Here is a 20,968-nt window from a genome sequence, read left to right on the forward strand (position 1 = left end):
GCCCTTGCCCCCTCCAGAGGGGGACAGCACCCCGGATTTGCAGCACCCTGCACCCACATGCTGCCCAGCCCACAGTTCCCTCCCTGCCACCCAGGGAAGGCGATTACCCGGGCTCTAATTGCTAAAGCCCTGGGGCTGCAGGAGCAGGTATTCCTGGCACAAATCCCGCTGGCAGCCACCCTCGGCCATGCCCACCGCCCGCGGGCTAAGGACACTGCAGAGATGCTCCACGGTGGGCAGCACCGAGCCCCGTCCCTCTCCGGACGCACAGGACCCCGAGCCAGCCTAGCAGGACGCGATCCGCGGCCTCATCCCTTCCCGTCCCCGGCAGCCTGGCACCGGGCCCTGCGGCTTTCCCAGGAGAGCGCTGGCACGGGAACCAGTGCGGTTGTGACGGAGGGCTGGGGCGGTGGGACGCTGGCTGAGCAGGGCTGTACCGGCCCCCGTTACACCACGAGCCAAGTGCAGGGATGGCAGGCAGGAAGCATCCAAATTTTCCTCCCGTTCATGCAGGGAGGTGCTGGGGTGCGCAAGCTGCCCCGTGCCGCACGCCGCGCGCTCTGCAGAATGCTCCCGGTCACAACGTGCCATGCCGCACCGTCACACAAGCATGCAGGCATGCTCCCGGGTGAGACCACTTGTCGCCGCGGTGACCGGCTCCTGCCCTACCCTGCAGATCAGGGGTGGGAGGGAAATGGGGGGACGCCTCTCTGTGCCCAGCAAAAGAGCAGACCACGCTGGGAGCCGCGGGGGGCTGAGCCCATGGGCCAAGGCCGAAGGGCCGCGGGCCGGTCTCAGCGGAGGGGCAGCTGACTCATTCCGCCGCCTGCGAGTAACGAGGGGGAGCTGCCGCTCTGGGAGCGGGTCTGCGCAACACGGAGGGAGCAAATCTGGGGAGAAGGTTAGCAGGGCAGGGAGGATCTGCGCCAGGCAGGCCGAATCGCAGGCAGGGCTCTGCCTTCCCCTTCCCGCTCCCCACCCAGCTGTGCTGAAGTCCCTGTCCCCCCTCTCCAGGATTTCATCACCCTCCGCCTCCCCCTGCCAGCTCAGCCTGGGCGAGGACGGCACTTCACTTCAGGCAAAAACCAGCGGCGTTAGCTCAGCCTAACAATTAAACCGCTCATGCCAACCCGGCTGATTTTTGCCTAAAGCAAGCTGCTCCTCCAACTCGGAGACAGGCAGTGCCCTCTGGCAGCGCGACGGTGACGAGCAGATGGGGAGGCGGGCGGTGATCGTTCTCACTCTGCAGATGGGGAAACCGAGGCACAGCGCTGCTGGGAGGGGGCCGTTAAGCAAGACGGGTTTGGGGCACGGGGAGCGGCAGGATTTGCGCCTGCCAAAGCCCTGGCCAGCCCCTCCTCTGGCCAAGAGCGTCGCCTCGCAGGCTGCAAGAGCGATTGGCTTACTCCTGCGTTTTTGGAGAGCTTTTCCCTGGCTGCGTGAGCTGCATCCTACAGCGGCTTTCGCCCTTTCCTCCCTGCGCTGCCCTGTCGCCCATCTGCCCTGCACCAGAATAGCAACAGAACAAGGGTGAATCACTGCCACAAACAAGGTGGCGCTCACTTTGCTGGCAGGGGGGTAAAAAAAAAAAAAAAAAGCCCTAAAAATAACACTGAAAATTGCCCCTGTGCAGAAAGGAGGTTTGGGGGTTTGTAAACCATGTGGTGCAGAGGAGCCCACGGGGCAGGTCCCGGGCACTGGCAGTGCCCAGCCCGGCTCCGCGCAGCACCGGCCCCGAAAGGGACCCGGGCTGACCTTCCGCGGGGAAACCAGCACGGCTTTTTGGCTTTGGTGGAGAAACAGGCGCTTTGCAGCTTGTGTCAGCTCCTTCTTTTCCACAGGGAACCCGATTTTCCTAAGAGTGCGTTTTTCTCGGGACTGATTTTCTGCGGTAGGGCCGGGTATGACATTTGCGCTGGTGTCCCGCCGCATTCCCGAGGGAGGGCAAAGGGGACGGTGCCCACCCCCTCTGCACGCCCCACGCCTTCACCGAGCCAGGGCAGGGTGCGGGGCCCAGCGGGACAAGCAGCCCCACGTCCCACCCCGCCACGATGCACGCTCAGCAGGGAACTCACCAGAGCCAGGTGATCCTCCGTCTGCCCGCGGGAGAACAGGGAGAAAACCGAGAGGCACCGTTAACTCGACAGCCCCGCCAACCGCCGCGCCGCCACGCTCGCCAGCACCGCGCCCTCGCCGACCACGGCGCGCGCACGGTGCGGATGGGTTATACTGGTGCCCGGCGCAGGGCTTTGCACCGCGCTGTCTGCATCCGGCACGGTGCAAACGGGAACCCAAGCCTTCCTCCTCGGGTCTCCCCGGCCTGCTCCCACCGGTACGGCACAGAATAGGTGCCTGTGCCGCATCCGCTCCAGCGCCAAGCCCACCCTGCAGCCAGTCTGCTGGCAAGGGATGCGCTCCCACCCCCGTCTCCTCCCGGCAGACCTCTGCCAGGCACTCACCAAATGGTGCATGAGCCCCTTCCCGCTCTGCGAGGTGATCACGCGTAAATCCGGCTTGCGGCTGTTGGCGGGGAGCTGCGTGCTGTGGGAGGGTGGCGGCGGGGACTTGGCCGGGATGATCTTGCCCAGGCTGCTGCCGTTGGACACGGGAAGCAGACCCGGAGAAGCTCTGGCACTCACGTAGCCGTTTCCTGAAGGAAAATGGGGGACAAAGAGGAAGGACGTGAATGCCCGGCGATGGTGAATGCACGGCGGTGGTAACATGTGCACGGCAAGCAGTGCCGCGCCCCGGGCCAGGCAGGGGCAGGGGCAGGCAGCCCCCGAGCTCCCCGCGCCCCAGGCAGCTCCCCAGCGCGCGGGAGCCCACGGCAATCACAACCAGTGCACAGAGCAGGGCTGATCTGCAGCAAGGCCTCCTCGCACTGCGCTGGCCAGGCACCGCGGCCCTAGCGAGGGGGGACAGGCACAGTCACGGACACTTTTGAGGTCTCTTTGTGGTGCCCGAGGAGCCAAAAGGGGCTGCGGCAGAGCGAGGCCTCCCTTCACTGATCCCGCTGCCCCTTTGAAGATCAGAGGGTCCCTCCTCCTCCTCCTCCTGCTGTCCCACTTAAGGATTTTATGTGCAAAGTGGGGAGGGGAGGAGAAGAAAGGAAAGGAAGAAAAAAATTTAAAAAGGAAAAGATTTGATGAACATCAGGAAAGGAATAAATTGGATCAGATTACTGCTCTGATGAGGGGTTTTTTTTTATGAATAGGCCCCAAAGATAGAAAGGCATTTAGCAATCACCAGGATTCAGCCCTCATCTTCACTGCACGTTAGACCAGGAAAAATAGGTCGCTGATTGCATTATTAATCACATCCACCATCGCGCTACATCTGCATTTCAGCAGGCGGCTGGTGGCAGCGACGCCGCAGCTGCGGCGCGTGCTCCTTGGGTGCCGGGCGCCAGCCGCTGCCTCGCCCAGAGCTGTCCCGGGGCCGGCCGCATCGGTGACGGGGTACACCGGGCATGGGGACAGCCACGCGCTCGGGGAGCCGTTCGCCACCCGCAGCGGCCACGCAAAAGCCCACGGAGGCAAAGCCCAAAGGAACGTTAAACCCCTTGAAATTCCCGACATTCTCCTTCCCAAGGCGGGATGCACACACGCCTCGCATGGCAACTGCCGCTCTGAGGTACGCCCGCCGTCCTGCGCGCCAGCGGGGTGTGGACAGGGGTGGCCCCGGTGCCGGAGGGGAGCGGGTCTGGGCCCAGCGCTGCCACTCCCCCCAAAGGGGCGCAGCCATCAGAGGAGCCCCCCAGTCTGGATCTGGCCACCCGCACGAGTTGGGGAGAGAAAGGTCACGCTCCTGCTAGAATTTTGGGATGACCCTGACCCCAAACAAGGGCTCCAAAAGCACAGCACCCTGGGCTGCCTGTGCGCCGCCCTGCGGGGAACCCGAGCCTGGCAGTGCCCGTGCCCTCCAAAGCCCGGACAGATGGGGCACGGCATCGCCCGACGGGGTGGGCAGGGTGGGCAAGCTGCTTCCGCCCCCAGAGCCACCGAGGACGGCGCGCGCCGCAGCACACGGGGCAGGACGCGGGGACGCAGCCCACAGCGCCGCAAGATGTGGCCAGAAGCACCCGGCAGCTGATGACTCAGAGGCAGCAGGTGATCACCGCTCCGTGCTGCAGAGACTGCAAGGAGGAGAAGGAGGAGGAGGAGGAGACGACACCCCAGGTACCCAGAAACTGCAAGCACGGTGCCAGAGCCAGAGCTGTGCTCCCCTCCCGCAGCCAGCACGGGGAGCCCCAGGGCTGGCAGGGCTCCGGGGACGGCAGGGGTCCGGGGCTGGCCACGGCCGGGTTGTCCCTGCTCCTCGCACCCGTTTCCTGGAGCGGCGGCAGGAACGCGGGGAATGCTCCGGTGACGTCAATGCTGACATTCACGGGCCCTGCCAAGCTCCGCGTCTGCTCCCAGCAGCTGACATGGGGGCGGATTCGGGGGAAAAGGGGCCATGAAGGTGGCTGGGGACCGCGGCACGATGGCCTCTTCCTTCTGCCTTCGAAGGAGCAGCGGAGCTCCGCACTGGCTCTGCCAGGGCCTTGGGGAGACGCCACCCCACCAACTGCTCTGGCCGAGAAACACCCCACCGGCACGGCCGCTGCCCAGCACCGGGAAAAGGTCATTCCCGGGAGCAGGCACAGCGCAAGGGATGGGGACAGGCGGCCGTGGTGCTGCAGAATCGCGTCTGGACCAGCCTTGTACACGCAACTGGTGGGAGCCAGGCTCCAGTTTGGTTTTAACTGGGGCCACGCCACATTGCACACTCCTCCCTGCTGTTGTCTGGAGCCCCATCGCAAAAAGCCAGAGCCAGGCTCCCGGTGCGAGGCTGCCTTCCCCGCTCCGCCTCGCACGGGGACGGATGGCATCCACCTCGCTAACCCTGGGGCACAGCCCGCCCCGTCCCAGCCCGCAGCAGTGACGCTGGTAGCGGCAGCTGCTTCCCAGCGGGACCCCAGGGGGCTGTCGCTGGCTTTTGGGCTGTACCTACGCCAGCCCTCGCCGTGCAGACGGCGGAGGCAGACCGCAGGGCCGGAGGCATTATTAGCGCATTTTATAGCTGGGGAGTGAAGCCACAAGGCCCGAGCCTCGTTAGCACCGAGGCTGTCGCGGTGGAAAAGGACCTTAACGAGCTTTTTTTCTCGCATTAAAGTTCCTTTACAGGGCCCCGGCGCAAGGAGGAACCAGGTGTTAAGTGACTCACCCGAGGTCAGGGGAGGAGCTGGGCCCGGAACTGCCCAAACCACGGCCCCCAGCGCCGCCTCAGTTGGCCCCCTGATCTGCAGCTCTCCCGAGGGCCCAGGGGAGATGCTGGCCCCGGGACACGCACCCCCTCCTGCCTCACCAAAACCAGCAGCCCCCAGCAAAGGCGCTGGCCTGGAGCTCCACACGCCAAAGCCTCCTGCTGCCAACAGCAGCAAAACCTGCCCCAGCTTCACCGGCCAACGGCGCCGAACGGCAAAGCCAACCCGTGGGGAAACCGAGGCACGGAGCGGCAGAGAGCCAAGGCCCCAGCGCCCGCTCCTGACTTACCCACAGGGCTGGGGCAGGCTCCGTTGGTGGTGTTCAGGTCTCCGCCAAGCATCGCCCCTGCAAGGCAACGGGAAACACAGCGTCAGCGCCTGCTTGGGAAGAGGGCGAGCATCCCCCCAAGGGGGAGCCGGAGGGAGGAAGGCAGGGGAAAACGAGTGGCGTTGCCTTCCCAGGGAGAGTCCTGGGCAGAACGCGCAGCATTCCCGGTGATCGGGTTGGGAAACATTATCCAGGCAGATCCGTTTCCTTTGGGCAGCAGCCAGGCAGCACAGGAGCCCGCTCCAAAGGAGGCGGCTTGGAAAACACTGCGGCTATTTTATTCCAAGCCCCGCTTTGGGGGACATGGGGCCGGTGCTGCCGGGGAAGGGAGCCCCAGCAGCAGGACGTGAAACACTATCGCCCCTGTAATGTTCGCACCGAATGGAAACCATCCCGCCAGCTGCCAGGGCGCCGCTACAATTCGGCCTCCCACGGTCCCAGCGCTTGGAAAGCGCCGCCGCTCCCCGCTGTGCCGGGAAAAACCGTACCAGAGGCCTTTTTATCCCCAAGAAAGGGAACGTTTTGCCTTGCCTGCAAGAAGATTTTATTTTTTTCTGCCTTGTTATTGAGTTATTTCTGAAAGCCACCTATTCACAGCTCGGGGCGGCCTGGCCACGCCACGGGCGGCGATTTCGGCCAACAGCCGAAAGGCATGGAGGCTCCGGAGCTGCGACCGCAATCATTCCGGAGCCCTGGGCAGGGAAACGAGGAGCCTGTGATCCCAAACGCCACCTCTAACCACCGCCCAACCCTCCTCACCCCAGATGGCGAAAGCTGAGACAGAAACCTTTTTTCCAGCCCCCGGCTCTCGGGTCTGGGCTTGCAGCGAGCCCCTGAAAGCGGGAGGAGACGAAAAGCTGAGCCGCTGCCGTGCAGGGAAGAGCGCTTGCTCCTCACGTGGGGGCATGATCGGGGCTGGCGGTGGTCCCACAAATATTTTACAGCGTGAAAAAGGGCAAGGTGACCCCAAAACGTGGCAGCTGCAGCACCACAGCACCCTCCTTTCAAGGGGTGGGGGTGCAAAGCCAGAGGCCCCGATGCCTCCGAAGTGCCAGACGAGGGAACCCACCAGGATTTGGGGGCTGTGTCCTGCTGCGGGACCCCCCCCCAGACCCCGGCACCCACACTGCCCTTGGGTGAGCAACGCTGACCCCAGCCCCGTAAAGCCCCTCGGCTGCCCTCCCGTACCGTCCCCAGGCGGGCGGCGTCGGCCAGCGCCGACACCGACCCAACGCTCGGCCGCGCGTTTGCGTCGGAAGCAACGCCGCAGCACTCTGCTCTCGGCGCGAGTGCATCGCTAAAAAAATATTTAAGGGAAAAAAGAAAAAAAGCTCTTCTAACACGCAAGGGCCTGGCTCCTATAAACAGGATTTCTTCTGTGTCCCAGGCAGCGAGTGAATGAGACGCAGATGGCCGGACTTGGAACACCTCTGCGCTCGCAACCGCGGAATTATCCCCCTTCAAACGAACGGCAAGCGAGCGCGACGGAATCGGCCAGCCTCCGGCGCATTCAGCATTACGATGAAACCTCTTTTTCCTTCAGCGGAGGGGCCTGCGAGAGGGCAGGGGAGAGCCCTGCAGCCGGAGCTAGGGCTGCCCGTGCCCGAGGAGGGCCCCGCCGCCCAGCCCAGAGCGGGGTGCCGCTCTCGGGGAGCAGGCCCAGAGCAGACGAACCCCTCTCCCTGAGGTCTCGGGGCCTCACCCTGGTATCTGAGCGCTTCCAGCCATCCCCGAAACCGTGCAGAGAGAGCAAGAAGCAAACAAGCCGCCTTCGAACCACGGCTCCCGCTGCATCCCAGCCCCAGCGACTCTTCCTGCTCGCTCTACCCAGCCACCCAGCCTGCCTCTGGAGGCACCCCCAGCCCTTCTCCCACCCCCAGCCCCTTGGCAAAGCACCCCCGAGCTCTCACAGGCCCAGGGGCCGCACCCGAGTGCCCACCACCCAGAAGTCCGGGCGGTCGCTGTCACCGGCCCTGCCATCTGCAGCCCGTCTCGTTTTTTCAGGCCATCTGTGACAGCCAGAATAGCAGGCAGGGGCTTTCTGCGCGCTATTATTATTTATGATCGCACCGCGGAGAGCCGAGCTGCGCTCACACGCCATCGTCCCCCCTCCCCGCTGCGGGAGGGGACGGGGGTGACGAGCTCCTCTCCCCAGCCTGCCCTCTGCCACCCATCGCCGGTCCCCGCTGGAAACGACGGCTCCCTCAGATCTGTCAGCAGATCTGAATGAGTAATCGCTCGGCGACCAACTGCAGCCAGCCCGGCCCGGCTCAGAAAAGCCCTTTTTAGGCAGCAGTCCCGTGTCACCGGAGTGCCACCGGCGAGCGGGATGCCAGCAGCCACCCCCAAGCCTGGGAACGGCGCCGGGTGACTCATCTCCTTGCGCTGCCCAGCCTCAGAACAGGTCCCTGCCAGGGATCTGGCTGTCGAAAAGACCTCGGTAAAACGGGGTGGGGGGGCTACTCCCAGTCTGAGGTCTAGGCACAAACTGGGAGCGTCAGCCTCTGGCAGGAGGGCAAGAACAAGAACCCATGGGCACAACCCCTTCCAGGCTGCACCCGTGGATGCAGGGACGCATCCCGCCCTGGGCAGGGGATGGAGGCGGCAAGGGTGGCCCCTGCCCCGTGCTCGATGCTGCAAGGCTGCCGCAGGGAGGACGACGAGGAAGCGGGGGGCGAAGGGTCACGGCGTCACTCACCTGCGCTGGCCGGTCTCTGCGGCAGCCCCGGGGACACGGTGTTCCTCTGCAGCGCCGGCTGCTGCGGCGAGAGGAGCCGTGGGTCGGTCAGCGAGGAGGTCACCAGGGACTGGGTCACCAGCGAGCTGCCCGGGTTGCTGAACTGCAGCGTGTTTTGGTTGGTCACCGGCACCGTCACGGGCATGGCGAAGTTGGGCGCGGGCACTGCAGACTGAACAGAGAAGCAGGGGGTGAAGGGGAGCAGGCGCCGCCGGCGAGGAGCAGGGGTGAAGTTCCCGGCTTTGCAGGCTCTGAGCAAGAGCGGCCTGATCCTGCGCCACAGCAGCGCGACGTTCCTCTGCTGAAAAGGGGGGACAGCCCAGGTCCCCCCGCAGCCCCCCAGTTCACCGCTGAGCCTACGCCTTGCCCACGCCAGCATCTCGGAGGGATGCCCCACAGCCCGGACCCCACCGGGAAGAGCAGTCGCTCTCCACTCAGACAGACCAAAGCTCTGCAACCAGTCGCTCCGGTCTCGTTTCCAGGCTGTAGCGATTCACCCCCGGTGTTTTCAGGGCAGCGCAGGACGAGGCGCTGGGAACCCCCAAAGGCTCCAGGCCAGCAGCAGCACGGGGAGCTGCTCCCCAGCACTGAGAGCAGCCAAGCTCAGCACTGCCCCACATCCCACCGCAGAGGGATTTGACACGGCCGGTCCTCATCCGGTGGGATGGGAAGAGCCCTCCCACAGGGCCAGCAGCGGGTGGCCGGTTCAAGCTGGCCATTGCTGGGGAAAGACTCGTTTTGCTCCGCACAGCCCCTGGGGATACTGGGATCCATCCTGGCAGCTCCGGGAGCTGCTGGGAAGGAGGAGGAGCTGACCCCGGGGAGCAGGAGCGTGGCTAGAGCCCCGTCCTCGGGGCGAGGACCAGCTTCACCTACCAGTGTCCCGCTGGAGCCAGCCTCGCCGTGATTATCCTAGCCGTCTGTCTTATGTCACTGATTTGCTCTTCGTTAACAGGAGCAGGCACCTGCTGAGAGGCTTTAGCAGGGGCTTTGCTAAAGTCCCACTTTAATTCACTCGGGGCCGGGGAGGCAGAGCAGCCCCGCGCCGGCTGGGATCACTGCGGGGCCGAGCCGAGACCCTCGCGGGCTGCACCACCGAGGGCAGCGGGACCGAGCATCCCCCCGACCGCAGCTGGGCAGAGGCTGCTGCCTGCGGCCCCCTCCAAAAATCCGCTCCCAGGCGGCTGATTTTCTTCTGGGGAGGAGGGCGCAGGCTGCCGCTCACCCACGCCTCGCTGCTGGAAACGCTCCCCGGCAGCCACTCAAGGGCACCCCGTCCTTCAGAGCCATCCCGCGCTGCAGCCACGCCGAGGACGGCGGCTCTGAGCCTGCGCTGCGGCAGCGCTCCAAGGGCCGCAGCCCGGCGTTTCCCAGACCCTTACGCGCTGCCGGGGAAGCCATAAGGCAGCACAACCCTCCCTCTGCTCGGCCCGGGAGCTCATTCTGCACGGTTGCAGAAGCTGGGGGGGGCGGGGGGGAAGGTTTTCTCCGGTGTTGCACGAAGACCGAAGCAGCGTTGTGTAATAAATCACTGCACAGGCGTCTGCGCACGTGCACGCTCCCGGGGAAGGAAAGGAAAAGCTAAGCCCCTGCACCACATCGTCACCACGCTGCAATAAAGCCGGGGGGTTGCTAAATCAGCCTGAGAGCGGAGCTTGGCTCTCATCCGTATCTGTCCCCCTGCACCTTCCAACACGCATCAGGCTGCCACCGCCGCAGCGACGCCGGCCCGGGCCGCCGGCCGAGAGGTCCCCAGTGCCCCCCGCCCCAGCGAGCACACAACTGGGGAAGCCGGCTCGCACCTCAGTCCAAAATCTGGAGGAGAAGAAGATGCAGACAGCAGCCAAGCCTCAACCATTTCTGTTTCCATGAACAGCGATGACAAACGCCAAGCGCAGAAGCCAGGCCGAGGCCCCTCTAGTGAACACGGCCGGCCGCCGTTAGGCTTTCCCCACCGCCCAGCCTGGTTAGTTCTCATCACACACAAAACCAACCCAGCTGGTTAACGAGGAAAAGCTTCATCTTCCAGCGCACACGCTCCACTGCAGCGCTCAGTCCCGTGCCGCACAGGGGGTTTAGTGGGGGAGCCGGATGCCAGGCCCTGACTACCAAGCGGCGCCACCAGCCCAACGGCTTCGGGGCGTGGGCTGCTCCCTGACGGCACGTCGGGATGGAGCCCTCGCTTTGCAGCAGAAAACTACGGATGCTAGGCAGTCCCTGCTCCCGAGGGGGCTCTGCACGGGGGAAGCAGCTCCGCTGGCTCTCTGACCTGTTTTGGGTGGCGGGGTTTGCCAGGCACCGAAGGGTGCGCGTCCCGCGGGGCCGTACCCCCAGCCCCACCAGGCCCCAGCCGGGTGGAAGCCGGCCCCAGACCGGTGAAACCAAGGAGGCAGCTCCGGGAGGACGAGGCAGAGCCAGGCCCCGCCGGAGCTAATCCTGCGCTAAACCCGGCTCAGAGGGCTGCGCGCGCTGTCACTGCAGAGCCGCGAGCAGCCCTCGCCACCCGCACCTGCTCTGCTTCACCTCCCCAGCCCTCCAGCGCTCAGGGCAGCGGCCCCGCAGGCTGCAGGGATGAAGGTGCAGATTTTGGGATCCCTGGGAGGCTCCCGGAGCGATGCATCGCTCACCTGCTGAGTCAGCAAAATAAAGAGCCGTGGATTTCACAAGACCCAATTCTCAAGAAAAGCCAGAATTTTAACTTGCGGCAGCTTGCAAGGCACAGAAGGACAAGTATTTTTTTTCAAGGGGAGGAGGGGGTGTAATTTTTGCAGTGCTGCATCCAGCCCTTGCAAATGAGCCTTCCTGCTCCCAGCAGCGTTAATTACGGCCTCAGCGACGCGGGGCTAATCCCGCCGAAGGAGCCTTGCCTGCATCAACAGTCTCTGCTCCCTTGAACTAACGACTAATTTGAAACATGTCCCCCTCCTCCTCCCGTCTCCCGACACAAATCCCTTCCAGCGCTGTCCTGATGCCACCCCGGTGACGGTGATGGCTCCGGGATCACAGGCTAAAGCCTCCCTGGATTCCTGCCGCGGCCACCCGCTGCCCCCAGGGCTCGGTGGATTTGGGGGGAATTAACGCGGAATGGCCCAAACCTAGCTGAGTCTTGCAGGGATGTGAGGGGCCGGAGCCCGCTGCCAGCCTGCGTGAACGCCGGGGTCTTAACCCAGGCAAAAAGCCCTTTTTGGGGGGAAAAGGGGCAAAACAGGAGGCCTCAATTCAGCATCTGCACAAAGGAGGGGAGAGCAGCAAGACCCTCCTGCGCTGCCCGGCAGGAGCCAAGGAGGCTCGGGAACTGGGAGCTAACGGGAATTTTTTCCCAAGCGTTGGTCCTGGGTGGGAAGCAGGAGGGAGTCTCGAGGCCCCTCGTGCGCCTCGCCCATCAGGCCCGGGTGCAGGCGGGGGGCTGCGCGCGACGGCTCCCAAGGCCCAGCACGGCTCCGAAGCAAAGCCATGCACAATCCAACTCCCCCGGCACCTGGGCAGGGCACGGGGGGCTGCAGACCACCAGCTACTCACTGCGAGCCGGTAGCTCTGCATCATTTTATCAAACTCCTCATCAATCTTTTTATATTTCTCCTCCGTCTGCGGGGTCAGCGCAAACACTTCGTCCCCTTCCGGGCTCTCGCATTCCCTGTGCTTCTTGTTCAGCGCCTGTTACGTGTTGGGGGGGACACGACACGGGAACGGGATGTCGGGGAGGGACGAGGTCGGAGGGAAATCGAACACAAGAAAAACAAAACAAAAAAGAACAGATAATGAAGGCTTTCCGGCCAAGGGGCAGTACTTACACCGTAGCGCTTGAACAGGATATCCAGATCCTCGCTGCCCTTGCGGTATTTGTCCTCCATCAGGGGGCTCTGGTCTATGGAGTCATCGCCGTCGGGCTCCGGGCTGTCACAGCCGTTAAAACCTTTCTTTCTTAACGTCTGCAAACACAACCGGCACAGTCTGAGATCCGCGAGTGGGGCCGGGGACACGGGCAGCTGCCCAAGACGGGCGGGTGCCCCCACAAAACCCCCCGGCCACGAGGCCGAGGACAAACCAACGCCCTCGCCCCACGGCGCCCTCGGCCTCGCTGGGGCTGAAGAGTCAGGGTCGGCCCTCGGGTGTCGAGGCCGGGGTCTCTGATTTAAGAATTGCAGCACGGGGATGGACGGGGAGGAACTTCTTTGCTTTCCCAGGATCTGTTTACGCCGGAGCTGAGCTTGGCCCCGTCCCAGCTCAGACGCATCCGTCACCTACGATGACTACAACGACAAGGAGGGGAAATAAACCTTAACGACAGCGGCCCTCCTGCTAAAACCAGGGAGAGCCTCCTCGCCGGCAGGAAAACACAAACCCAAAGGAGCGGCCAAAAGCGGCTCGCCCCGGCGATCGCAGGCGGGCGGCGTCCCCCCAGCGCACAGGCGCACGAGGGGGCACGCAGCACGGTGGGGGCATGGGGACACCCCCTGCGCAGCACACCCCGCGCGCCGCCGCAGAGCTAACGAAGCACCATCTCCCCCTTTGTTAATGGGAGCCCGGTAACCGCGGCTTCGGGCTGGGTACAGCGAAAACCCCAAGGGTTCCCCTCCGCGCTCGGCGCCGATCTGCAGACTGCGCCGCACACGCACATTTAATCATTCTATTTTCAAAATACCGAGAGCAATTAGGCGTTATTATGGAACCATCACTTGCCAATTCGTTTTTTTTCGAAGTCAAAGCTACAGAATTTCCTGGAAGTCTTGATCTCTTCTTGTGCCAAATTCAGCAGGGGGAAAAAAAAAAAAAAATAAAAGAGCCTTGACAATCCTCCTCTGCCTTCCTGAGCAGCAGTAAACATCTCTGCTTCGAGGCCAAAACGCACCCCGCAGCGGCTCCTCCTCCACCTGCGAGTCCCGGGATGCTCGGGGCTCACGCGGGAGTTTGTGCCAGAGTAGACAGGAGTCGGCGACGTCTCCGGACGGGCTGGGAACGCCGCGGCAGGTTTTGTTCGGCGCCGGCACGGCACCCGCGCTGCACAGCCCTGCCTCGCCGTCCTGCTCGGCGAATGCGCGCGGCGGGCGGCAACGGGCACCAACCCAGCCCCGGCCGTCTCCCACCCGCTGAAGCGTTTCACAACGTTTTCCATGAAAATCTCTCCTTTGCGGTCGTAATTTGAACGCCCGTGACTTCGCTTTCGTCTGCAGAGGGGACCCGCGCCCGCGCCCCACTCCCCCGCAAAGGAGCCGCTCGCCCTCGACCGCGGCGGCGGCTGAAGCCCCGTTTGGCGTTACCAGTAATTCCTGCCACCGGCTAAGCGTCACCTCCTTACCCAGTAACAACGCTGGTACCCCTGGTTCGGGTTATCTCCCGCCTTTTCACGGAGAAGGGCAGCGGGAACGGCAGGCGCTGGCGGGACAGGCGGCTCCCAGGCCGTGTTCCGCAGTTCCCGAGGATTTTTCCCGAATATTTCTCTATTTCTGTACGTGTCCTTGTTTGTTTTTAGAACGGGCCAAAAAAAGGAATGGGCGCTGCCGGTGGGGAAGGAACAGCTTTGCTCTTTTTTTTTTTTTTTTGCAAACTGTTTTTTGGCGATTTTTTTTCCAAAACCTTTTGTTTCACCGGTGCAGCCCGAAGACGGAAAGTTCAGCCCTTCTTTAAAAAAAATAAATACAAAAATTTTTCCTCCTTCTCTTTCAGAGGCAAAATGGAAAAAGTTGTTCCATGAGCAGTGGAAGGGATGAAGCCGGGTTTCCTTCGCGCGCATGCGAAGGGTGCTGGCTGGGGAGATTCTCTGGTGTCTAACAGGGGGCTGCGCCTGCCTCGCAGCAGTTCTCTCTGCAGGGACGGGAACTGGATCTCTCGCTCCTGGCCTCCCATCCCTGGTCAGGAAACGTCAAGGTAATCGCTCGCATCCCTGGAAGCTCTCCTCCGCCAAAGGCTGCCAGCGAGTTAGGAGTCGGGGGCTCGGATGAGCAGCCCAGCGGAACACGACTGCTTTTTATACAAAGAAGATCCAAACCCAGTTCCTTCACGGCAAAGAACTTTCAAAGGAGAAAACCAGGATGAGAACTTCACATCGCAAAAAAAAAAACCTGCTTGTCATCTGCCGGTCTCGCTGCCATGCCCGGGTCCCCCCGCTCTACCGGGAGCGCCCCCCGCGGCAGGACCCGCTGCAGGTCCCGCTCCTCCAGGCCGTTCTCCCACCCCCGTGATCCCAGCTCACGCGGGAGCAGATTTCCAACACAAAGAGGGTGAGAGAGCAGCAGGAACTCAGAACATGTGAAAGGAAACGATGCTCGACCAGGATGTGGTCGACTTCCCTTCGAGGAGCGAGGCTCACCCACCCCAGGCTTCGGGGAAGGCCGCATGAGGATGAGGATTAAGGATGAGGATGAAGAGGCAGCACCGGCAACTGCCTCCGCACTTTGCATCCTGCAAAAACGCCTCATTTTACACATGGAGAACGACAGCCCCAGGAAGGAGAACTGGGGAAAAGCCAGCCCCTCACAGGACGTTCAGCCGCGGAAAGGAAAGGAACTGCTGGGTGACTTTGGCTCCGGCGCAGCCCCGCGCCCGCCCAGCGCTGCTCCCGCCCGAGCCCCTCATCGGAACCTGGCACGTCAGCCGGGCTGCGAGGAAATGAGAAGCGACAGCGAGGAGCAAAGCCGGCGTGATCCCAGCCCGGGCGCGCACGTGGCACCCAGCGTGCCTGTCTGGGGGCCTCAGCTGTCCCCCGCCTGATTAAGGAAACCCCCCTCTCTGCATTAAGAGAGATTTTCTCTGACTTAAAAGCTTGTAATGGCCAGGACTTTGCCGGGCACGCAGAGAGCTGCGGGGGCCGCGGGGCTGAATCCTGCTCCCCACAGCCGCCGCCGGTCCCTGGCAGGGCTGAAACACGGCAGTGCCCCCGCCGGGGACGGTCCCCAAAAGGCAGCCGGGTGCTGCGTCCCCCCCAAACCGGGGCCGGGTACGCTCATCCTGGAGCAGCTCTGCCTCTTGCTAAATATCCAGGGGATAAACCCCTCCAGGGACTCCCCAGGACCAAAACATGGGATCTCTGAACTTGTACCAGCCAGCGCTGGTGGTACCAGTCAGTGCCCTTGGCCTCAGGAGCCCCCCAGACCCGAGCTCGGCCAAGCTCTCCCCCCATCAGGAGAACGAAACCGAGAGGCTTCCGCCTCGATTCGCCCTGCTCCTCGTCCTTTCCGAGCTGCTGCCAGAGCCATTCAGGGCTGCGTCCTTCCAGCAGAGACAGGGGCCGCAGGCTTTATAGGGAAGGGGGACGCACGCAGCAGCCCCTCAGATCCACCTGAAATCACGTTCAGTAGGGAATCCACAGCCCGTGCCTTCACGGCTCTACAAACGCTTGGTGCTGAGGAAGCTTGGCTATCAGGATACTCTTGGAGGAGTCAAGTTCAACTGGGAGCCACCAGAAACATGAAACAAACTGGGTCTGCATGTGGTGCGGACAAAGCTGGGCCGGTGGGACCTGACTGGAACGAGGGGAGACAGAAATGAGCACCAGGAGCAGGAACGGTCTCCTGTTGGGGGGGATTGGGAGAGAAAACGGTAAAAATCTTCAGAGCAGCCCTAGCCCTGCTCCAAGAAAAGAGGAGGATGAGGAGGGACGCTCGAGCAGCCTCAAAACCCGCCTGCACCCCAGCACGTTGTGCTCCAAGGCGGCTCTGCCGGCGAGACGTGCCGAGCGCCGGCGCGTTTGGGCTCCTTTTCTTGCCACCTACCAATATCCGTCCGCTCCCGATGTTCCTCTCCTCACTTGGACGCAGATCCAGCTTTTCATGTGGTGCAAACACAGTGCTGCTTTGGGTGCCAAGGACTGTGCGTAACTTGTCGGCTGGGGAGTGTTTGCATCTTGGACCATAAGGGAGCAGAGAACGCTGCCCAAAATGTTTACGGTATTTTTAGGCCAAGACAAATCTGTTTGACGCTGCGCGCGCCGCAGCCTGAGCATCCCAGCGCGGCTGGGCGAGGCTGCGCTGACTGGCACAGCAGGGAACCGCGCCTGCTAAACTCCAGCATTTTCACGGTGGACAGGCTCTACCTGGCTCAAACGGGCCAGAAAAGCGATTTCTGAACCATTTCTAAGGCCCGGACGCAACCGCACGCTGGCAGAACGGCCTCCAGACCCCGGCGAGGGCAGGCAGGAGCTGCCGGGTGCTCGGCCGTGGCTCAGCCCACTTCCCCCGTGGCACGTCAGTGGGAACGGGGGGGGACAAGGTGTCCAAACCTCTCAAAAAGACATGTTTGGTGGAGAAAAACAATGAAAAAAAGACCAAGATTTAGGAGGTAGGTTGGATTTTTTTCCCTCTCCACGAAACCAAAGCCCGAGTGTGCTGGCCGAGACGCACCACAGGGATTCACAGGAACAAGTGACACGGCCGGAGCGGTAGGAGAAGCCGACTCCTCCAGAGTCGCCTAAAGGTTCCTCCCCACCCAAATTCTCTGCTGGTGCCCTCCTACAACCCCCCCACGCTTGCCTGAAACAACGGACGGGGGCAACGCCGCCAGCTGCACCGCGGCACCCCAGTGCAGCAGCCCCGGGAGGTGCCTCCCAAACCACGCCTGGTTTGCCCGGACCAAGGCACTCCCCAAAGCAAACCCGCACCTCGATTCCACGGCAGCAGATCAACGCGCAACTGGAGCCAGCTTCAACCGCCCAGAACTGAGTATTTCTGTAGGCCGGACCAAAACGATGCAAAACCAGGCCGGCACCGAGCATCAGAGATCGGCTTGCTCACGCCCCCGCCCTGCGCCGACCTCCTGCACCCGGCCGCGGTGCCGGCCCCGGCCCCGGCCCTGACCCCACCACTGCGGCACAGCCGGGCAGAGGACAGGCGGCCTCACCTCGATGATGTCCGCGTTGGTCCGGCTCTCGTGGGGCTCGTTGTACTCGGTGTACTTGAGAAGCACCTTGTCCATGTCGGTGCTGGCGTACTGGAACAGCTTGTTGGAGTGGTTGAAGATGATGAGGGCGATCTCGCAGTCGCACAGCACGCTCAGCTCGTAGGCTTTCTTCATCAGGCCAAACTTGCGCTTGGTGAAGGTCACCTGCAAGCAAGGAGAGCCACGGTGAGCAGCCGTGCCCACACCGCCACGGACCTGATACCTCCCGCAGAAAACTGGGACGACCGCTGGAGGAAGAGCAGGAGGAAGAGGAGGGCAGAGGGAATCTTCCGTTCTCAGCTTCCCCACCCCAAGCTCTCCTCTCTCACCAGATCATGCCGCTGCTCCTCCAAAGGCAGACGCTTCACGAGCACAGAGATGATTACCAGCGTTGGAAACCACAGATTGCCAAATCAAGGGAAAATAAATTTCAGCAGAACACCCAGCAGAGCTACCATCTGGCCGGGGGCTGCGGGTTGTTGGTTTGTATTTTTTCCCCGTTGAATATTCAGGCAGAGCTCTCATCCCGGCTCGCTGCAGCAGAGCTGCGAGTGCCCGGCCCGGGGGGTGCCGAGCCGACGCAGCTCCGGGTGCTGCTCCGCACCACGCGCCCGCCCCGTCCCCCACCCGCTCTCCCACTGCTCCTGGGAGGCTGCGCTCCCCAAACGCCCTGAGCCCCCAGAGCTGTGCCCGGCCGGCCGCCGCCTCCCTCTCGTTCTCCCCATAACCTTCCCGGGGCATCACCTGCCCGCCCCGGTCACCGCGCTCCTGACTGCGTCCCGTGTCCCCCCAGCACGCCCTGCCCTGCAGCGAGCTGGCACTGGAGCTAAGGAGGCATCTTCTGCCGGGCCGATCCTCGCAAGGCGGCTGCGGGACAGGGACGGAGCCGGGTGCTGGCTCCAAAACCCACTCCAGATGCTGGGCAGACACTGGGTGCATTCCCAGCCCACGCTCGGCTCTCGCCGCGACAGGAGCCAGCTGGTGAGGACGGGGCGGTTTGGGGCTCTCCATGCCGGCTGCGCGCAGACAGCCGCTGCAGGTCCCTTGCCCCTCCCGCAGCCAACAGCACGCTGCCGGGGAAAGGCGCGACGCTTGGCCAACGCCCTCGTCGCAAATCAAAAAAGGAAAACAAAAGGCAGGGAGGCGACTGCTCGGCTGTAAGATCCGCGCTCGCGGTGAGGCAGCAGCCCGGGAAGGGCTGGAGAGGAGCCGAGATGCCCCTGGGTGCGAGCGCTGCCTCCTCCTCGCGCGTGCACCGGGGGCTCGGCCCCACTCGGGGCCTCCGCCACGGCTTCCATTTTGCAGCTGAGCAGCTTTAACAGGAGGAGAGCGGACGAGGCCGGGGCCGTCGCTCAGCTCCAGCTAGCGGCCCTACAGCCTGAAGAGCTTCACGTGGAGCGTCCCCGTCCGCGCCTGCGGTGACAGGCCCTGCCGCCGCAACGCCACCGCAGCGCCAGCACCCCTGGGACGGAGCCATCCCTCCGTGCCGTGGGAGGGCAGAGCCAGGGCAGCCCTGGGCGCGCACGACCCTCCCCCGCCATGTCCCAGAGGTGATTAAGAGGTAACGAGATTCGGCTCTAATCGCCTCATCCCCTGGAAAGTGCAGGGCTGGCGCCCCGTGCCACCGCTCCCCGCCACGTGCGCCCGCTTGCACCGCAGCCAGGCTGCGAGCGCCTGCGCTCACGTTGCCGGTGTCGCCCCAGCTCCGACGCGCCGTGACGCAAACTAAATTACTTGGGGGCCAGCGCCAGTGTCACCGGCAATTCCTCCTCCCTCGTGGCATCCCGGATCTCTCGCCCACCCGAAACCGCTCGGCGCTGGCCTCAGCTGCTCCCAGGACCGAGACAGAGCCGGCAGCACCGCGCTGCAGCCGCAGCACATGACCCCAGATGGGACCCAGCTGCGGTTTTCCTCCTGCAGCCCACAGCGGGACGGGCACTAAAACCGACCTGGGGCTGCCCGGCGCAGCGTGCTTCGCTGTCCCCCGCCGAGCCGGCCCCGCTGCTCTGACTCACGCTGAAAGCAGCTCGAGGAGCCATCGAGAGGAAAACACACGGCGTCGCAGCCAAGCCAGAGGGAACAGCCGAGCGCGGTTGTTTCTGCAGCCGCTGGCGCCGGGGACACCTCGCCAAAACACCTCACCGGGTGCCGCGAGCCCTTCCCGTCACCGAGAGCAGAGGTGACGGGGTGAGGCCACGGCGCGCGAGCAAGGGGGCAGCTCTCGGCCGTGATGACTAGAAACAAGCGTGGGGTGGGTACTGCCCTGGAGCCACGGAGGAGAGCTTGGGGTTTTCTACCCCAAATCAGCCAACAACCTGAGCAGAGCCAAGCACAACCCCAGGCACCGAATCCTCCCCCTACGACGAGGGGACAGTCCCTCTGCGGACAGGGACGGGGTGCAGGAGCACCCCTCTGTCCCGGCACCCCTGCTTCCTGCAGAGAAAAGCAAAGATCTGCCATTTCGCCTGCCCCACAGCACAAAGCCATCAGCTAACGTCGCCTTGCGCATCTCCCCGTGACCCGGGACAGAAACCCCAAACCTTCCCCTGCCGCCGCGCACGGGCCTCATCTAGAGGAATTAACCTTCTAAGTCTAAGAGGGTAATCAAATCTCATGCTCCAGGGTGTAAGCCGATCACCAAAGGGGTCAGGAAGGAATTACGGCCCCACACCAGCGGGGATTTTTGCCTTTCCCCTGATGCAGACCATATTGGCCGTTGCCGGGCTGGCCCTGAAGGGCTGATGGTCTGATCTGCTGTGGCAAATCCCCTCTAATGACATTACCGACTCTTACTCGCTCTGCTCCCCGCTTTGGGCTTCTGCTGTAACTCCGCTCCGTGCGGGCTGGTGGCCCGTGCACCCGTGGGAGGCCAGACCCAGGGCGCGCAGGGTGGGACGCGCCGATGCTGTAGGCTGGGTGCGAAACGCGCGGGAAGAGCTTCACCTCGCAGCAAAGGCCTGAGAGAGCCCTTGCTCACCCCGACCTCCTGAGGGTCCAAGGCCTCGGCGGGCCGAACTGCCGCTGCTGACGAGCTCCGCGTGCAGAGCGAGCAGAAACGCGGCCGTGCGGCACGGCTCTGCCCCCACCTCCCTGCACCACCACTGGCGAACCGCTCCTCCTCCAGCGCATCCACACGCTATTCCCGTTCCCCATCCCTCTCTCTCCCAACGGGCACCACGGGAGCCGTCAAGGACGGCGCACGCCCACCCGTCGCGGCTGGAGCTGCAGGACCTACGTTCCCCGCGGCCATGGCAGCCATGCGTGCGTGGTCGCCTCTCATCTCTGACCTGTGACAGCAGAGGAAGGGAAAGGGAACGAGGCGAAGCAGAGTGGCCCAGAAACCGGGTCCCAGCGTTGCACAAAGTGCAGAGCTGGAGGGTTACGCCCCCGTCACGGGGGGACACGCGCCCCAGCCCCACGCAGCTCCCGCCGCGCCGGACGCAGCCGATCAGCAGCCCCAGCCCGGAGCAGCCCTCCGTCACCAGACGTCCTCTCTCCCTGCTGCGTCCTTGTTTCCCAAAGAAAAGCAGCAGCAAAAATGTCTGACTGCAAAGCCCGACAGTTACCAGCTGCTGCTTCGCTGATGCTCAGCCTAAGCAGGGCTGGGCTTTGGGAAAAGCCAAGCGTGGGGAGCGAAGGTCTCATGGCGAGGTTTGGGAGAACCAGCCTGGCCAGGGCCGCAGCTGCTGTCAGGGAAAACCAGCGTCCCCCAGACCCAGGAGGTGGCTCTGGGGACACACCTGACACCAGAGCCACGCTAAAACCACGGCACCTGCTGTGCCGAGCG

General features: G+C 63.6%; 1 protein-coding gene across 12 annotated transcripts in view; it reads right to left on the minus strand.

Annotated features, from left to right (window-relative positions):
- The window catches only part of MEF2D (myocyte enhancer factor 2D), a 31,562-nt gene that overhangs the window by 9,055 nt on the left and 1,539 nt on the right, over nt 1-20,968 (minus strand). For 3 of the 12 annotated variants that reach the window (XM_086768252.1, XM_086768242.1, XM_086768241.1), the window contains exons 2-8: nt 17,143-17,346; nt 12,102-12,239; nt 11,830-11,964; nt 8,272-8,482; nt 5,535-5,591; nt 2,460-2,650; nt 2,076-2,096 (exon numbers count right to left, since the gene is read on the minus strand). In XM_086768252.1, coding sequence (XP_086624378.1) covers nt 2,076-2,096; nt 2,460-2,650; nt 5,535-5,591; nt 8,272-8,482; nt 11,830-11,964; nt 12,102-12,239; nt 17,143-17,346 — 957 coding nt within the window. The remainder of the gene's footprint in view (nt 1-2,075; nt 2,097-2,459; nt 2,651-5,534; nt 5,592-8,271; nt 8,483-11,829; nt 11,965-12,101; nt 12,240-17,142; nt 17,347-20,968) is intronic. The other 9 variants (XM_086768249.1, XM_086768248.1, XM_086768247.1 and 6 more) reach the window with 5 other exon arrangements.

Source organism: Chlamydotis macqueenii, chromosome 28, assembly GCF_036417535.1.
Source record: "Chlamydotis macqueenii isolate bChlMac1 chromosome 28, bChlMac1.mat, whole genome shotgun sequence".
In the NCBI taxonomy this organism is placed as follows: domain Eukaryota; kingdom Metazoa; phylum Chordata; class Aves; order Otidiformes; family Otididae; genus Chlamydotis; species Chlamydotis macqueenii.